Below are 18,852 nucleotides of genomic sequence, written 5' to 3'. Positions count from 1 at the left end.
CCTGCCTCCCAGCTCTGATGCTTCGGCCATTACTTGGGTCCCACTGGGAGAAGCTGTGGCCATGTAAGTCCACACGTCTGGAGGGCTGGCCTTTGAAACTGTCCAGGTTTGAAAGTGGACTGAGAACCCACAGTGAAGGGAGGTGTGCCCGGGGGGTGCTCCACATGGTTTCTTCAGCCCTGAGTGCACCTTTGTTCTTGTACTTGGAAAAGCACAGTCCCTGGGTTGCATTCCTCGTGAGCCTCCGGCCATATTCAGAAGCCCCGGTAAATGGGGCAGCGTGGCGGTCCCCGGGGTTCAGATGTCACGCCCAGGGCCGTCTCTCTCATCAACCATGTCTAGTTTCTACAGCTGCAAACGTTCTCCAGCCAGGACAATGCACAGTAGGCAGAAACGTGAGAAGTAATCTCTTACTTAACTGGTGCCAGTGGGAATTCTGGGGCTACAGCGGTAAAACGGATCATCTAAGCCAATCATTTTCCAAGGGTGGTCCCTGGCAAGCTTGGTCAGCATCGCCTGGGCACGTTTTATAAATGAAGATTCTCAGGCCTGTCCCAGGCCCACGGAGGCTGCGACTCTGGGGGTGGGGCCCAGCCATGGGGTTTTAACAAAGCCTGCGGGTGATTCTCAGGTCTGAAAAGCACTGAGGTTAGCGCCTAAGTAGGTGCGTCATAGGTGTGCCTCTTGTTTTATGTATCGCATCCTTGAATCCCTGAGAGGGTCCCAGAGAGAGGCAGCCCTCATCCTGAATATACGGCAGAGGCCACGTGGTTTGGGCCAGCATCCACACTGCCTCCCAGCCTGAAGGACCCAGCATCCTCTCCAGCTCTCCCAGTCCTGGCCCCTTGAGGGCCCAGCTGCAAAACCACCTCCTCCAGGGAGCCTTCTCGGCCGCTCTGGGTCCCACGGAAATGGGCCTTCCCTGACTCTGAGGCTGTTCTGACAGCTGTGCCCGTGGACCCCGCTGAATCCCACGGGGCCAGGCTCTCCAGCTTTGCAGACGGCCTCCACCGAGGCACCCGGTGCACTACCTGTGGGCAGGAATGCTGTTCCTCGCTCTCTGGAGCTTCCAGGGCCCTCGAGCAGGGTCCCCCTATTTGGACAGAGTAGAGGAAGCCGTTGCACCACGGGTGTGACGTTCGCCCTCTGGGCTGTGATGGGCCGGAGCTGAGAGCTCCGTGCAGGGTGGTGTGCAGCTCCACTCTGGATACCCGAGAAAGCTGAGGAGCTGGACTCATGGGGCCTGCAGCCGGTGCCAGTCAAGGCCATTCTAGAGGGGTCACGTGTCCGACCTTCATCGTGTCCCTGAGTCAGACCTGCGTGCTGAGGGAGGGAGCATCCAGTCTCTTCTTTGGAGCTGGTGCCTTCATCTCTGGGATCTTCGGGGAAGGCGTGAGCGCCGCCTCCCCCAAGGGCGAGGTCCTGGGATCTCTACAGGGATGGGAGGGGGTGTGGGATTCCAGAGGAGCCCCGCTTCAATGGCTGAAACATCGACCTTAGCTGTGCACAGGCCCCGAGCTAGTGTCCAGTAACCGCTCGAGGGCTGGTGGACCTTCCGGGTTCACTGGGGCACAAAGTAAAGGTGCGGATCACCATCCCTTCCCTGCACCATCAGTCCTTTTTCTCTTGCCAAGCGTCTTCACCTTCTCATTCCCTGAAGAGTTAAACAGTTTAACTGACCAAGCTGGGCATTCAGGGTGGAATGGAGACTAGCGACCTTCTCTCTGTTAGGAGAGTCCTCCCCAGAGGTGCACTTGTCCGGACCGTCGATTCCCCCCTCGCTTCTGGGAGGGGAGAGCGGGGTTTGATGCCAGGAAACTGGATCATCTGAACTGCCACCCTCCAGCACAGGGGAGCCATCCCCTGCCTGGGACCGCTCGGCCTCGGGCTTCTTTGGCCACTGCCTTTCCCAGCAGCGGAGTGGCTGCTACAGCACGGGATGATGTGGCTGGCTGAAGGCACATGAGGAGAAGGGATGGATACGATTCTCCAAAGCTGCCTTTTAAACAAAATTCACAACGCTGTTCATTGGAGCCATCTGGCCACCTGCGAATTCCCTCCGGTGTTTGTTTCGTCTAGGGCAGCGCGGCACAGGTTCTAGGCAATGAACGGCAGGGAGCCCTGGAGTTTGCAGCAGCCGGCCTGAGCCTCCTGCCAGTGAGCCATGTGGGAATGGGGTGGCTTCAGCAGGGATAAAATTGTAGAAGAATGTTCCCGCAGTGCCCCGAAGCCCATGGCCCGTCATTTCTGCCCTTCCCCACTCTGTAACGCCACGGTTCCCATCGCGGGCGCGTTCAGCAGTGGCCAGCGCCTCTGAGATCCAGCTGGATGCATCTCGGGGTCTCTTACCCCAAGAATCGCAGAAAAGGCCCCGCCATGACGCTTGTTCACCTCTCCTGAGATTCACAGTGATGGAGAAGGGGGCTCCTACTTGCCGAGCTCCTGACCTGTGCAGACACTGTCACAGGCTGCCCAAGAATTGGGTGTGTGTCGTCCCATTTTACAGATGAAGACTGAGGCTTGGAGCCCTTGTCCCTTGCTAGCAAATGACAAAACTGGGGTTCACACCCAGATCTGTCTGGATTTATGGCTCACGTGCTTTCTGCTCTATCCCAAGCCCCTTAGGCCGTGGGGACAGGTCATCCCTTTCGGACTGTCCTCTGACTGATGGGCAGCTCAGGGGTAAGGCGGATTGCAGTCAGCTGTCAAGTCCACTATGCTGGACTTCGAGCCTTCTCGTCTGCCGTTTTTTTTCTCCTTCTCCTCCACACTAGCCCCTTCTCCAAAGATACAGATGTTTCTTGCTGCCTGGGTCCTTCGGTTAGGGGGAAGTGACCTGGTAAGTCATCCGTGAATTTTTCACATTAGTGTGAATTTCCCAAGGTCCATTTGCTTTTAAGAAAAAGAGGGAAACAATTGCACTGGATATTTCTTAAGATGCAGGGAATTATAGAGGACAAGAACGTGATCAATGAGTCATGAAAGGGGAGTCCCAAGCAGAAATGGGGGGTCAAGAAGCCCTTTCCTGGTCCCCAGAGCCATACCTCCATCTCAGCTTCTCAGAGGGCACCGGCACCCAGCAGATTGTCCCTGACGCAGCCCCAGCCGCAGCCTCCTGCACAGCCACCCCAGGACATGGTCAGCTGCCCGAGAAGGACGGGGATCGGTGCCCTGCCCTGGCCCCTGGCCTCCTGCCCAGGGCCCTGCGGGCTGCGCTCAGATGTGTTTGTGCCTCATTGTAACTCAGCCCTGTATCGAGCCAGGACCAGGCCTCCTTCTGGAGACTCCCGCCTGCACCGCCTTGGTCACTGCCAGGGCTGGACAACTCTTCTCGCAGACACCCATCTCTTGCCTGGTCCCAAGCCTGGAGCCCGTGTGCTCTCCGCTCATTCCCTGCTATGGTCTTTTTTGTTTTTTGGCTGCATTGGGTCTTAGTTGCGGCATGCGGGATCTTTGTTGTGGCATGAGGGCTCCTCATTGCAGCATGCGGACTTCTTTCTAGTTGTGGCATGCAGGCTCAGTAGTTGTGGCTCGCGGGCTCTATAGTTGCAGCACAAGGGCTCCAGAGCACATGGGCCCTGTAGTTGTGGTGCATGGGCTTTCTAGTTGTGGCTCATGTGCTCAGTAGTTGCAGCACTCTGGCTTAGTTGCCCTGTGGCATGTGGGATCTTAGTTCCCTGACTAGGAATCGAACCCCCGTCCCCTGCATTGGAAGGCGGATTCTTAACCGCTGGACCGCCAGGGAAGTCCCCTTGCTGTAGTCTTGATGGGAATGGCCACATAACTGGAGCCCATGCTGATCTCTAGGGACTGGACAGCCCAGAGGGCTGGGGCGCCCCCAACACGTCCCAGGAGATGGTTGCTTCCCCCAGCCTGGCCCCTCTGTCTACGTCTCTGAGCCCAAGCCTCAGGGCAGCATCTCCACATTGTAGTGACACGTGACTTCATCCAAGGAGAATTCCTCCAGCTGCTGCCCTGGCTTCCTGGTCGTGTTTCGATGACCCAGTTTTCCTGATTCTTTGTCGGAACCCTCTGCTGACACTCCCACCCCCACCCCATACCGTCCATCCGTAAGTCGCCAGAGTCGTCATTAACGGGGCATCCACTAGAGCCAGGCTTCCAGGGGAAGGTCCCCCTTGTCCCCTTTCAGTGTCCTGCTTACTCACACAGCGAGATCCTTATACCAAGGACACTCCCCACACAAACGTGCCCTCACCCCTGGGACCACCAGCCAAGGAGCATTTAGCATGTAAACCTTAGTGCAGAAAAATCCTGGGGTTTAAAAAAAAAAAAAAAGCCATCACGCCACCATCGTCAACTTCTTAAACTGTTGGTCTTCTGTGTAGGATCAAAACCAAATGTGCATTTTTTTCAGAGGGGGCAGGGAGTTCCATAGAAAATTCCCATCTTAGAGTTTCTTCCTCAGAAACTTAAAAAGAGAGCCATTTCTTTGAAATGGCATATGGGTGTGTGTGTGTGTGTGTGTGTGTGTGCGCGCGCGCGTGCCCCCCCCCCCCCATCATGCTGAAAGGACATGATTTACTTTGGATTTTTTTTGAACTTAAACAAAGAGCCCACAATGAAAACAGTGTGTGGACGGGTCCCACTCACTATGTTTCTGGAAGGCCGCCTTGTTCTTTCCGTCCACCTTCGCTGTGTCCCTTGGGTGCTGCTGACGGCCTCTGGATGACGTGCTGTCTCGCAGGAGGTCCGGAGTGGGAACTCTTCTTCCTTGGCCTGCCCGATCGGCTCTGGGCAAAGCAGTCCCCGCTGAATGTTTCCATCAGGGCCGTGGGGGCCGGTAGGGGTCCGTGCTGGTCTGAGAGGGTCCTGAGTCCTCAGATTAGCCAGCGTCAACCTTCATCCCTCAGTTTACCTGTGGTGCAAAGCTGGTCCCAGGGACGGTTGGCGGATGTACAGGGCTTAGGGCTTAGGTGATGGGGCCAGGGGCTGAGTGGATTCAGCGGGGCTGCTAGGTCAGTGAGTTGTACAGAGAGGACCATAAAGAGGAAACAGTGCCCAGCACGGGCCCCCTGCCCCGGCCCCCCTCCCCCCTCCCCCTCCCCCCTCCCTCCTCCCCCCGACCTCCGTGACCTGCTCAGAATCCTTCCTAAAGCCTCACTGAGTCACCGGCTGGGACAAGCATGGCTCTTCCCCGGGGGAGCGGGTGACCTTTCACAAACAGCAGGATCTGGGAGGAAGGCGCATGGAGCTCATCTAATCCCCGTTGTACGAAAGCATAACATGAGACCCAGACAGGGGACGGAATGTCCCCAGAGTCCCAGGGCCGCCTAGTGGCAGGGCTACTCTGGGATTCCTGGATAACACATGCCCGGCCTCCCTCAGCCTGACTCTATTCATGCGGCCTTTTGAAAAGTTTCATCAGAGCACGTGACTCCCTACCCAGGACCCCCCGGGGGCCTCCCAAATCTCCCAGAAAATAATCCCGAAGTCTTTCCCAGAGCCTGCCTGCCCGGGCTTATAGGACCTCCTAGCTCCACCCCTCTGTTCCAGCCCAGGTGGCCTTGTGCTGAAATCACCAAGCTCTTCCCCCCACCAGGCTCTGGGCCTTTGCGCTGGCCTCGCCCCACCAGGCGCACCCTCTCTCGGAGAGCCCTGACTTCTCCAGCGTCGCCCGAGCCCCCTCGGTTCCCCTGCCCGACTCGGTTTCCTTCCCACTCTCAGCGCCCTGATGTGAGGGTATCAATGTACTTCTGGTTTGCTCCTGTGCCCTCTTCCGGGCAATGTCTACAGCTCTGTGCCGGCAGCAGCGCTGCGGCTTTGTGACCTGGGGCAGCGCTGCTACACAGCAAGCACTTGGTACAGGCGGATGAGTGAACGAATGAATGGCTGTTCCTACAGTGACTGTGCCCAGAGGTAGTCCCCCCCGACGTGAATGGTCCGGTGGTTCTCTGAGGCGGGCAGAGGGGTCCGGACAGCGGGTCCCCGGGTTGGACTCTGGCTGATGCGAGGCGTGGCGCTCCATCCTGGACCGACACTGGGAGCTGCTGGGTGGGAAGTGAGCACTCCCAGGCCCTATTTGCTGAGGGCCAGCTTTGTGCCGGCGCTGTGCTCCAGGAAGGCACACGGGAATGAGTGCAGAGAGACAGTGAAACCAGCGGTCACCAACGGCCTGATCGTGGCTCACCTAGAGGTACAGACACGCCACTCTGAGCCTTGATGTTCTTTCCTGAAAAATGGGGATAAGGACAGGGTTAGTGGTCAAACTAAACGAGACGCCATAAGCAAAGCCCCACGAGGCAGCTGACGTCACTGAGGGTGAGCACCTGAGGCACGTCCCCTCCTGACCCAGCTGGGGACTGCCACACTCCAGCTGCTGGCCGACCCGAACGTCCCTGCCCGGATGGGAGGAACCACTGACACGAGTTCCCAGGCTCGTCCTGAGGATCCCAAGCGGGTGAGGTTGGGGTGCGGGGGTGTGGCCAGAGCCCCTGCTGCCTGCTCGTTCCATGGGTGTCAGCCATCCTGGGAGCAGCAGGGCGGGGGGAAGTCCTGCCCTGCGGCCCTGACTTGAGAAAGAGGAAGCCGTTGCCTCCATAACCTCACAGGCTGCACCCCAGGACCTGGCAGAAAGGAGGGGCAGCCCCAGCTGCAGCAGGACCCTGCAGGCGGCTGTCCCTTATGCCTCTGCTGGGAAGCCCCAGGGTCCTCCTCCCCAACCTCTCGTGCGCGTGCGCACACACGCACACACACACATGCACACACATCACAGCCTGGTCTTGTGCAGCAGCCTGGTGACCTCGGTGCCATGTCCGCTTCATGTTTGCCAGGTCAGCTACCATGAGCGCTTCACTCCTGGGGGTTTCATTGCTCTTTAGACCTGGACGAAGTTGCATGACTTCTGAGAAGAGTACTGCTATAGCTGGGGCAGAGGGGAAGGTCTGGGCTCTTGTGGCCTCAGGGGACCCCCTTCAACCTCTGCAGGTTCGAGATCGGGGGAAAGGAGCATCCCAGGGCGCTGGAGAATGGTCGGTGGAAAGACTAGGAATTCTGGGGTGAGTGCAGCCTGAGCTTGCCGTGAAGACCCAGGAGTTGCTGTTTGCAAGCACTGAGAACAGGGCCCAGTGCTGTGTGAGCGCTTGTTAAATATGACACATAAGCAAGGTCGGGACAGAAAGACCCCGGGATCACCCTTGCACTCGGGGAGTCTCGGAGTGTTCGTTGGGGTGGCATAGAGGGAAAAGCCCATGCCCAGCCGTCCAGAGCCTTGGATTCACCTCCTGGCTGTGTTGTCTTTCAGCCTCATGACTTTGGGCTGAAATCACCCTTGGCCTCCATTTCCTCATCTGTGAAATGGGCACAGTAACACCTACCCTGGCTGCCTCAGGGGGCTTTCGGATATGCAGGGAAACAGAAATAGACAAAAGCAAATCATGTTTATTTTGTTAACAGTACTGTAATCTGGTCTGCCTGGCTGCATTTAAAAAAAAAAATGGAAACAAAAAAACCATAAAGGCTCTTTCCTGCAGGTCTGGGGAGGTGAGTACTGCTTCCCTGCTGACTCCCCTGGGGATTTGGGGAAGCCCAGTTTGTCTCCCAGGCTGTAAGCCGGCGAGCAGGCCCTCCGCCCTCCCCAGGGTCTGCAGGGAGCAGAGGGTGACTTGTCCCCTGCCCCACAGCCAGTAAATGGTGTAATCATGGTTTGATTATGGACTGCGGGGCTCCAAACATTAGTAACAATTGTCATCAGCAGCAGTAACACGTGCAGAGTGCTTCTTATGTGCACAGGCACCTCTCGGCAGGAACGTTTTATCTTCAGGGCAACCCTAAGAGTAGTTGGTGTTACTTGTTTGTGGATGGACACAGGGAGATGCAGAGGTAACGGAGTTTGCCTGAAGCCAGGCAGCTGGTGCGCAGCAGCTTTGCTCCAGGTCTGTGACTCCCAGAGGGTGGCTGGTCCTCCTGTCACCGTTTTCAGAGTCACAGCTGCACGCCCAGCCTCACCTCCTCAGAGGACACGGGCCTAAGGGGAGAAGAGGGTGGTCATTCCCACAATCACCAGCCCCAGAAGGGAGCGCCCGACTGCAGGGATGGGGCAACGCGCCAGTGTCAGGTTTCCTCGGAGCCCAAGATTTGTGGAGTCTGGGTTTGGCAAATTGATTTAATCAGAGTGAGAGGATTTGCTTTCTTTATTCCCAGTCGCCGTGGAGGGTGTCAGGATTGTGGAATTAGGGAGATAAAATTGAATATGTAAAAATTAAGGTTAAACGTCAGGAGGAAGGTTTCCTCTTGTTAAAAATTCATAAGCGATGAACCCAAGTGTCCGTTGGCAGGTGAATGGATAACCCAAATGCTGTATATCTATACAATGAATATTATTCAGCCTTAAAAAAGGAAATTCTACTACTCAGCCGTAAAAAAAGAATGAAATAATGCCCTTTGCAGCGTTATGGGTGGACCTAGAGATTATCATACTAAGTGAAGTAAATCAGACAGAGAAAGACAAGTATCATATGATATCACTTATATGTGGAATCTAAAATACGATATAAATGAACTTATCTATGAAACAAACAGACTCACAGGCATAGAGAACAAACTGGTCGTTGCCAAGGGGGTGGGGTGTGGGGCAGGGATGGGTTGGGGGTTTGGGGTTAGTAGATACAAATTGTTCTATATAGGTGGATAACTAACAAGGTCCTACTGTAGAGCACAGGGAACTATATTCAATATCCTGTGATAAACTATAATGGAAAAGAATAGAAAAAAGAATATATATATATGTATAAGTGAATCACTTTGCCGTACAGCAGAAACACAATTGTAAATCAACTGTACTTCAATAAAAATATATTTTAAAAAAAAAGGAAATTCGACACATGCCACAGTGGATGAACCCTGGGGACGTTAAGTGAAATCAGCCGGCCACAAGACAACAGATACTGTGTGATTCCACTCATACTAGGAGGAGTCAAATCCATAGAGACCGAAAGGAGAGTGGTGGTCGCCAGGGGCCAGGGGAGGGGGAGAGGGAGTTGGTGTTTAATGGGGACAGTTTCAGTTGGGGACGATGGAGAGTTCTGGGGCTGCATGGTGGTGGCACACTCAACTGTACGCTTAACCATGGTTTAAAATGGTAAATTTTATGTTATATGTATTTACCACAATAGAAAAGGAATTTGTAGTACTTACAATACCAGGATCTGCTTGTACAGACACAGTCGGCAGCATTATCTGTGTGCATTTACCACCATAGGCCTGGCAGTCAGCTGACCTGTATGCGTGGAAAACGAACCCACTGGATGTCTTTAACCTCTTGAGTAATTCAGACTCAACACTCAGCCTCACTGGCCCGTGGCCCTCAGCCTGAGCGAGAGCTGACTGAGAAATCTTAGCCCTTTTCCCCGTGTAACTACTTTTTCAAGAGCCTTGTTTTCCTAAGGCCTATAATTATGCTTGCCTCCAGGGTACCCAGGAATTTTTTTTTTTTAATTAGCAGAGAGCATCCTTACACGTATCATGATTTGTGGAGGCTGACGCACTCTGGCAGCCAGGTCTCACGTGTCGGCGTTGGCATCCCGGGGGCCGGCGCACTTGGGGTCCGTAATGCATATTGAGAGCTGGGGCATTCACAGACCCACAGAGGTGTCCACTGTGGGCTGCCCACAGGACGGGGCTCGGTGGCACTCGGCCTGCCTGAGGCTGGCCGCAGCCGGGAGCTGGCCCTGCCTCCACAGACAGTTCTAGGTCAGTGTCTCCAGCATGGGGGGCCGCAGCGTCCGGAGGCCGTGCCCCGGGGCTGCGGGCGCCACACCCGGCCGAGGCCAGGATGGGCCGAAGCCTGCCGGCTCTGTCAGCCCTGATTTGCGGCCAAGTCTGTCATCTCCCCGAGTTCAAAGAGCGCTTAGCTGCTTGTCTTTGTCAAGAGCGCAGCTGGGGGTCTTTTATGTGAAGGATGTAGGGTTCCCGGGCTGACTTTGATTATTTATTCATCCCCCTTTGTGGGTGTGTGATAGCCGGGCACCCCGGAGCCCCCCCTGTCCTGAGCGCTGTTGCTCTGAAATTCATTGAGCTTTAAAGCCCTTTGAAAAGTGCTTTTCGAGGGAGGGGAAAAGTTTTTGAAGTCCTGTTTCTCTCTCCCCTCCGCAGTGCCGACACATCTCCTGCCACCGTTCCACGCCCCCTTCCCGATTGACATGCGACACCCGGAGGGAAGGTGCCATTACGAGCCTCACTCCATCCATGGCGCGCACGGGTAAGTTCTGCCCGCCGCCCCGGCCTCGTCCCTCTGTTCTGAGCTCCTGATCAGCGCTGTCCACCTCTGTCACCCCGGCGTGCGCTGGCCCGGTGTGAAGGCGGACTGTGGGGTGTGAACCCCGGCTCCCCTCTGGTTACCGGAGAAGGAAGCGCACCCATCTGCCACATCACGGCTTCCAAGGATGCAGGGGGCCCTGGTGTGTCCACAAGCGCCCCGAGGCTCTTCCCCCATCCAGGCAGTGGGGACGCCCTGCAGATCAAAGTCCCCCTATAAGTACCGTGACTTTGGATCAACATTGTCCCAACACAATCATCCATAGTGCCCCGCCCCCCTTTCATGCTCTCAAGTACCCCAGTTTGGACAGTGAATTACAGGGTAACCCTACTGGTAAGGACACGCTCAAGGTTATTCTTTGGGGCCTCTCCTACTCCCTGCTCTAGGACCCCCCAGTGAAGGCGTGTGTCCCCTGTGTGTCTCTCTCTAGACCTGTCCCTGCCCCTCTTCACTCCCACCCAGGGTCTCGGAGCCCGTAGCTGATGTCACTTTTCTTGGTCTTTATGACTCCAAGACTCGACCCCTTGCTACCTCATCCATTTTGCTTCCAGGAGAGAGGCTGAATCCTTCACCCCACCCCCTGTATCTCCACTGCGCCCCACACCTGCCTCTTGACCCAGACACCCGACCTGTCCACACCAAGCTGCCGTTATGGTTCTAGCCCACCTGTACCTGGGTCTCAGCCCCTACTGCCCCACCTGCCTGGAGCGGCCCCTCCTCCTGACCACCTCCTCCAGAGTCCCGAAGCCTCAGCTCAGGGGCCACCTCCTCCTGGGAGCCCACCCTGAGTGGGGGTCCTTCCCTGGATTCCTACCACACTGTAGCACTGGAATGAGGTGTCTTCACCCTCCGTCCAGCGGGCTCTGAGCTTTGCTCTGAGAGCCATCGACACCCGCTGGGCATTCCACCCATTGAAGACAGACCCCGCTTCCTCTCCCAGCTCCCGCTGGAGTAAAGCCAGTCAGAACTCACTGAGACCCCACTATACTCAAAGTCCTGCGCCTGAGAGGGGGGTAGGTGACTCCTGTTTTGGGGCACCCGCTGCTCACCCCAGACAAGGCAAATCTGGGACTTCGGTGTGCTTTTTCAAGAGGTCTCGTATGTTGCAATAATCTCAGACATATAAAAACTTTGCAAAACTAGTGCAAAGATTTCCCGTATACCTTCACCCGGTTCCTCAAACGGTCACTTCTTACATAACCAAAGACTGGGCCAGTGCTGTTAACTAACTCGTAAATCGTATCTAAATTCGGTCAGTTGCCTGCGGACGTCCTTTTTTTCCGTGGTCAGGATTTAGCCCTTGCATTTAGTTGTCATAACTCCTTCGTCATCTTTAATCCAGGACATGGCTCAGTCTCTCTTGCCTTTCATGACCTTGACACTTTTTCTTTTCCATGATGGTTTATTACAGGATATTGAATAGAGTTCCCTGTGCTCTGCAGTAGGACCTTGTTGTTTATCCATCCTCTGTGTACTAGTTTGCACCTGCTGACCCCAAACTCTCACTCCATCCTTCCCCACCCCCTCCCCCTTGGCAACCACAAGTCTGTTCTCTATGTCTGTGAGTCTGTTTCTGTGTCGTAGATAAGTTCATTTGTGTCATATTTTAGATTCCACATATAAGTGATACCATATGGTATTTGGCTTTCTCGGTCTGACTTACTTCACTTAGTGTGATAATCTCTAGATCCATCCATGTTGCTGCAAATGGCATTATTTTATTCTTTTTTATGGCTGAGTAATAATCCATTGTATATGTATCACATCTTCTTTATCCATTCATCTGTTGATGGACACTTAGGTTGCTTCCATGTCTTGGCTATTGTAACCAGGGCTGCTATGAACGTTGGGGTGCATATTAGAGTTTTGTCCAGATATATGCCCAGGAGTGGGATTGCCGGATCATATGGCAACTCTCTTTTCAGTTTTTTGAGGAACCTTCATGCTGTTCTTCGAAGTGGCTGCACAAATTTACATATGACCTTGACCCTCGAAGAGGAAAGGCCAGTTACTGTATAAAATGTCCTCGATTTGGGTTTGCCTGGTGTTGCCCCCTGATAAATTCAGAGGATGCATGGGGTTATCCCACAGAAGTGGTGCTGTGCCCTCCTAGGGCATCGTGTCGGGGCCCATGACGACCATACTTCTCATCCCTGGAGATGGCTAACTCTGATCGTTTGCTTATGGTGACGTCTGCTGGGTTTCTCCACTTTAAAGTTCATCCCTTTGTAATTACAAGTCCCTTGTGGGACAATACTTGGGTAATATGTAAATTCCTGTTTCTCATCATATTTTCACCCACTCACTTGAACGTCCATTGTTGATTCTTGCCAAAAACAGTAACGTCTAGTATTTGCCAAATGGTGATTTTCTATTTCCGTGATTCCTTCCACATTTATCGACTGGAATTCTCCTATAAGGAAGAGCTGTCCCTTTGCCCCCATTTCTCTATTTATTTGATCATTTATCTGTGTCAAATCAATGTGTGGATATTTGTCTTCTTCTGTGAGTTATACTCTATTGCTGTCGCTATTTATTGTGTTGCTCAAACTGTCCCAGATTTGTGCAGTGGGAGTCCCTTCAAGTTGTCCCCTGTGACATGCTGGGATCTTTGCGTTTTATTTTGGTGCATGTAGCTGGTTCTCACTTGACTAGGACCTGCTGCTGACAGGCCTGTGTCCCCCTGGTGGGTGGTGGGGCTGTTTCAGCCCTCTGCCCACCTCCCACGCTTCTCCAGCTGCAGGTGGCTGAGACCACAGCTCAGGCGGCTTCTGGAAGGTGCGTACTCTTAGAGCTGGTACATCACCCCAAAATTGCTCAGTTGGTGGCATCTGAGAATCCTGTGAGTATCAAGGGAGCTGAGTCCCTTTCCAGGAGGGGGTTGGAGTGGCTGATTCTCTGCTCGAGAACTGTTTGGCTGGTTCCGTGACACAGATCCTGAGCACGGCAGGCCTGCAGCAAAGTGCTCCCCGCAAGGGGCCCTGTGCTGGTCAGAGACATGCGCACTGCTGAGAGCTCCCTGGGGGAGCGTGCAGGCAGGTGTGCGTCACTGCAGGGGAGCATCCTGGCTCCCATGTCCCCACATACCTAGGGGCAATGACAGAGATGTAAGAAGACGTCACCATTGACGACTGCCGTTTCTCGAAATAACTCTGACCTTGTGGACAGGCTCTGCTGTAGACACTTCCTGTGTTCATCTTACTTAATCCTCTCAACCCTAAAAGATACGCATTTCATGTCAGCCCCACGTTACAGATGAAGGAACTGAGGCAGCACAGAGAGGTTAAATAATTCATCTTAGGGCCCCCACTGAGGAAGTGGGAGAGTTTGAAATCTAATTACCGACTCCTGAGCCCTGGCCCTTGGCCACATGCTGGCCTCGCTCTTGGGAGCACATGTATGACCACAGGTCCCCTGCACGGGTCCAGACGATTCCTTCATGAACGCTCACCTAGCCCTTTGTTAGGGCACTGCCCCCAAACCTCTGGACCAGCCGCCTCCCCTGGGAGCCTGCTAGCAATGCAGAGCCTCAGGCTGCAGCCCAGACTTGCTGAGTCAGAGACTCTAGGATGGGCCCACCGTTTGTTTTGTTTTGGGGTTTTCTTTGGTTTTTTAAATAAATTTATTTATTTATTTTTGGCTGCGTTGGGTCTTCGTTGCTGCACGCGGGCTTTCTCTAGTTGTGGCGAGCGGGGGCTACTCTTCGTTGCGGTGCAAGGGCTTCTCATTGCAGTGGCTTCTCTCGTTGCAGAGCACGGGCTCTAGATGTGCGGGCTTCAGTAGTTGTGGCCCGTGGGCTCAGTAGTTGTGGCTCGTGGGCTCTAGAGCACAGGCTCAGTAGTTGTGGCTTGTGGGCTCTAGAGCCCAGGCTCAGTAGTTGTGGTGCACGGGCTTAGTTGCTCCGCAGCATGTGGGATCTTCCGGACAAGGGATCGAACCCGTGTCCCCTGCATTGGCAGGCAGATTCTCAACCAGTGCGCACCAGGGAAGCCCTCACACATTACACACATCACACACACATTACAGGCTTGAGATGCTCCGGCTGCAGGCAGGACCTTGGCACTGAGTCAGGGACCCTCAGTACTGTCATTCCCCAGGCTAGTAGAGAGCTGTGGCCAGGAGGTGGCCCCCCCAAGTTTTCTCCAGGCTCTGCCATTCCCCAGGTCAGGACTGGACACAGGCCATGTCCCGTCCCGGGGCCTGCTTCCCTCCTGGCCAGTGAGGGACAGAGAATAGGTGGGGCACCCAGAGAAGCAGGAAGTGGAGGTGGCAGGCAGCAGGGGAGGGCTGGCCCGGCCAGCAGGCCTGTGGAAATGGCCTTGTCACTCACTGGCCTGGATGGCTCTTTACTTGTAGGGCTGTTTCCTGCTGCTGTAACTGCCTGTCTCCAACTTGGTGGCTTAAAACGATGCAGATGTACCCTCAGAGAGCTGTGGGGGACGAAAGTCAGAAGTCAGTCTTCTGGGCCTAAAATCCAGGTGTTGGCAGGGCTGGTTTCCTCCTGGAAGCTTCCGGCTCCTGGAGAGAATCCATTTCCTTGGCTTTTGCAGCTTCTGGAGGCTGCCTATGCAGCCCCTCACTCCCTGCCCCTCACCACACCGCCTCTTGGCCTCCTGCGTCTTTCTCACGTCCACTTCTTCCTCGTCTGCAGGAGTTTCCTGCCTTTGCCTCTCTTGTAAGGATGGCAGTGATTGCTTTTAGGGCCCTGAAATCCAGGACCACCTTCTTGTCTCACAATCATTAACTCAGTTCCATCTACAAAGTCCCTTTTCCCATAGAAGGTGGCATTCAGAGGTTCCCGGATTCGAACACGGACATCTCTGCGTGTCATTATTCGGCTCATTTGTGATCACCAAGCCCCAGTGCTAAGTCTGGCATCACCCAGCACAAGACAATAAAAGGTGTCCATCATCTGTGCAGGGCCTGCAGGGGCCAGGCTCTGCACTGCAGCCTGGCTGTGTGCTATCAGGTGCCCCTCCTGACGGCCCCGTGAAATGGGGCTGTAGTATGCATCTTACCGATGCAGAGGCTGAGGCCCAGAGGGCTGCACCGACCCTCCCAGGTCACCCTTGCACGGGGGGCCTGCTTGCTTCCGCTCCAGTGTTGAGGGGCCCAGCCCCCCAGCCCCCCACCCCCCAAAGCCCGCCTCTGGCTGGGGTGCGCTCCCGGCATCTCTACGTTATCCTGGAGGCCGTTGGCTCCTGCCCAGGCCACAGGAGGGACACAGCACGTGTTCAGGGCTAACCTCGGGCCCTGGAAAGCCTACCCGTTCATCCCCCCAGGTGGGTGCCCCAGGTGGGAAACAGGATAAAGCCTGGGAGGAAAACGGGCCCCCTGGCCGTGGCTTCGGTGATCAGTGTGGTCGGAGCCTGGCGCAGCGCCCGGTCCCTCAAGCCCCTGCTGTAGCCGCGCCTCCTCGCCGGCACCAAACGCGTCTAATCACGCAGACGTTGCGCAGCAAATGACGTGGGCTGTCGTCTCCCGTCCTGTCGCCAGAGCCTCTGCGGCCGCTCCGGCCCGGGACCACTGCCCATTGGCTCGCCTGGCCGCGGTGGGCGTGGCTCCGGGCGGAGCGCTCCGCCCCCGGCCCTGCCAGGCCACCTGGGCTTGAACCCCAGCGCTGGACGCAGCAGCCTTGGGGTGTGACTACCTGACCAGCCTGAACGGATGAACCTGTTTTCTCATCTGTAAAAGCGCATGATAATAGTACCTACCCCATCTACTGCGTTATTTGGAAAGTTAAATGGGGTAAGAGGAAGAGCGCATTTAGAACAGTTTGGAAACATGCACTAGATGCTAAGGAGGACTGTGATTACTGTCGTTATTAGACGAGGAGGTTCCTTGTGGCCGAAGCAGGCCGTGGCGGGACCTTGGAAGAGGATGCCGTCTGGGGGCCGCGCCGCGCCAAGGTGGAGAATGGGGATGGCGGGAGGAGGGGTCTCTTTTCCCCCCAGTTGAGGAATTTGGACTTTACCCTTTGGGCAACCAGGAGCAGAGGGGGGTGGACCGGTTCATTTTCAGGGTAACCATGGGAGCTGTTGAAGGAGGGGCGTGGGATGGACACCGGCTACAGCTGTCACTGTGGTTGGGACGGAGGAGGAGCCGGGCCGGGGCTGCCCGCGCACCGGCCGAACCGGCAGCTACACGGGGGCGGCGCAGGCAGTGGGTCCAGGGTGCGGAAACCCACCCCGTACCTCCCATCTGGACGGCTCCCTATTAGACACCCACCCTCCAGCCCTCTCCAGAGCTACCTTCCTGGAGGTGCAAACCCAGCACCAGCCTTGCGTGGCTTACTAATGCTCAGATGGTTCCAGAAGGGTAAAGGACACTGGACTTGTGGAGCGGCACCTGTCACCTGCATAAATCACAGGTGATGGGGAGACAGATGGTTGGGGGGATGTTCTTGCCGGTCAGGTGTGGTTTTCCTGTGACCCTGCCCCCCCCCCACCCCGTGGGGACGCGCTCCTGCGTCTCCAAGAGTCCGTTCTCAAGGGCGGGGAGGATGTCCTGCAGTGTCTCCATCACCTGGTAACCGCTAGCAGGGAACAGCTCTTTGGATCCCCTCCTGCCCCTGCCCCTTGGAAACAGGCTCAGCGGGTAACGTGGGGACCAAGGCTGAGGCGGGGCACGGCAGGGCCCTCAGCTGGAGCCCCCCTACCTCCTCGGTGTGTGCGGGAGTCAGGGCCGCCTTGGGCCGGGACCAACTCACGTGTTTGCAGGGAGGGTAGAAGCTTGTGTTGCTGGTGCAGGGCACTGGGTAGATCTCAGCTCCTCACCCTGCTTGTGAGGTCCTTCCCCTCCGAGCCCTGCACTGGGCCTTCAGAGAGGACCAATTCCAACTGCTCGCAGCCCAGAAGGGTTAGAGACACCAGCTCGTGGAGCAGTTCTCAAACCTGGCTGAAAATCTGAACTAGGATGTGTCTCAAAGATGCACATTCCTAGGCCCCGACCCCAGAAGTTTTGGCTCTTTCAGGCTCAGGTGAGGCCTGGGAATATGCCTGTTTGTAGACACCCACAGGCCAGAGTTAAGGGCCACCCTGCTTATTTTATACCCAAGAAAGCGGGCCCAGAGCTGTGTTTTGGTTGTCCAGGGTCAGAGCCAGCAGGCTTTTCGGGCTTTTCTCTCCATGATAACAGCTCTGCAGTATGGGTGTTAAACATCCCCCAGTTCTGCCTCATCACCCACTCACAGGTGCCCACGAGTTGACCTAAATCTCTTCATATTCTCAGTCTGCGGAAGGAGGTGCGCATGCTGGAGGGGGGTGGGGGGGAAGGGGATGGCCACAGCCATCTCACCCGTAGGGAGGACAGTCCCCCGCCGGTCTCCATACCTGACCTCTGACATCCACGACCCCCAGCACCTGCCTGGATTCTGGACCTGAAGATCACCCGATCCTGAGCTGTAATGGGCGAGCAGTGCTCCAGCCGTCACAGCCAAGGCCACCCTGCATGGAGAAGGAAGGGAGCAGGGCTCTTGCTAGGGACAGATGGCCCCAGGACTTAGCCGTCAGTTCTTGAAAAGTCCACACGTACTTTAAAGTCCCAGGTACTTTAAGGAGTGCCAGCTGGTGGGTGTGAAGGCCTCCGCTTCCCACCATCTCCTGGCCGCTCCGTCACGCGTGTACACTGCCCACCCCCACCCCCACCAGAGCTGTTCAGGACGGCTGGACCCTACCTCGTCCTGGCGACTGCATATCAGTGGGGATGGTCCTCCCCGCTTCCCTCAAGAAGGTAGTTTCTTGGCTGTTGCTGGCTGAGCTCACGAAAGGTCAGGTCTGGGGGGATTTGAAGATGGCTTTTGCCAAGGTCAGGGTTCCATCAAGACGGCACCGGCTCGTCGTGAGAGTAATAAACACGCAGTCGGCTCGGCTTGCAACTCACCTGCGTTGTCCCGGGCCCCTGACAACCCTGTCCTCAGCCAGCCACCGAGGGGAGCAGAGAGATACACGAAGATTTTCTTCTTGATTCTTGGCCCAACACACCAGGTTCACGGCTCAGAGAGGACTGGCTTTGCTTGTGTTTCGAGAAGACCGTTCTCTGCCCTCTGCCAATGTGCGTGCTTTTGTCAAGCGACAGATAGAAGAAAGGAAGAAACTTCCAAAGGGCATGTCTGTCCGCCTGGATCCCGGGTCAAGATGCTGCGGGGGCTCCCGGTCGCCCACCAGGGGCCTTGTCCTCCTCCCCCTCGGCCCACACTGCCTCTCCGTCTCCAGGGAGCGCTCCTTAAAAGCCACGTGGCTGACCGCATCTTCAGAGGAACTGCCCGGCAGGTGGACACGGAGCCCAGAAAAGCCCAGGACTATGCAGTTTGTAGGGCAGCTCGCCCTCCCCCCATGGCTGTCTGAGGGCCGAGTGACAGATAGATGTGGAGCGTGGCTCCCGGTGACGGGCGTGGCCCTCAGAGAGACCTCCAGGCACGTCCCTTCCTGTCTCTGGGCGGCAGGATGCTGGGCTCTCAGACTAACTGAGATGCAGCCACAGCAGCCTGTGTCCACCCTCTGGATTATGTCATCTGACCCTCATCAACACCACATAGAAAGGCAGCATGTCACTCCCGCTGGATATGTGGGGAAGCGGAG

At 55.9% G+C, this 18,852-nt stretch overlaps 1 protein-coding gene across 4 annotated transcripts in view; it reads left to right on the top strand.

Moving 5' to 3' along the window:
- The window catches only part of GLI2 (GLI family zinc finger 2), a 253,944-nt gene that overhangs the window by 179,196 nt on the left and 55,896 nt on the right, over positions 1-18,852 (top strand). For all 4 annotated transcript variants that reach the window (XR_014294838.1, XM_082630344.1, XM_082630342.1 and 1 more), the window contains exon 3: positions 10,111-10,216. Coding sequence is in view for 3 of the 4 variants with exons in the window: in XM_082630344.1 (XP_082486470.1) it covers positions 10,111-10,216 (106 nt within the window). In the remaining variant the exon portion in view is untranslated. The remainder of the gene's footprint in view (positions 1-10,110; positions 10,217-18,852) is intronic.

Source organism: Mesoplodon mirus (assembly GCF_964341445.2).
Source record: "Mesoplodon mirus genome assembly, chromosome: 8".
Classification (NCBI taxonomy): Eukaryota; Metazoa; Chordata; class Mammalia; order Artiodactyla; family Ziphiidae; genus Mesoplodon; species Mesoplodon mirus.
Note: the sequence above shows the minus strand (reverse complement) of the source record. Positions and strands in the feature narration are given on the sequence as shown.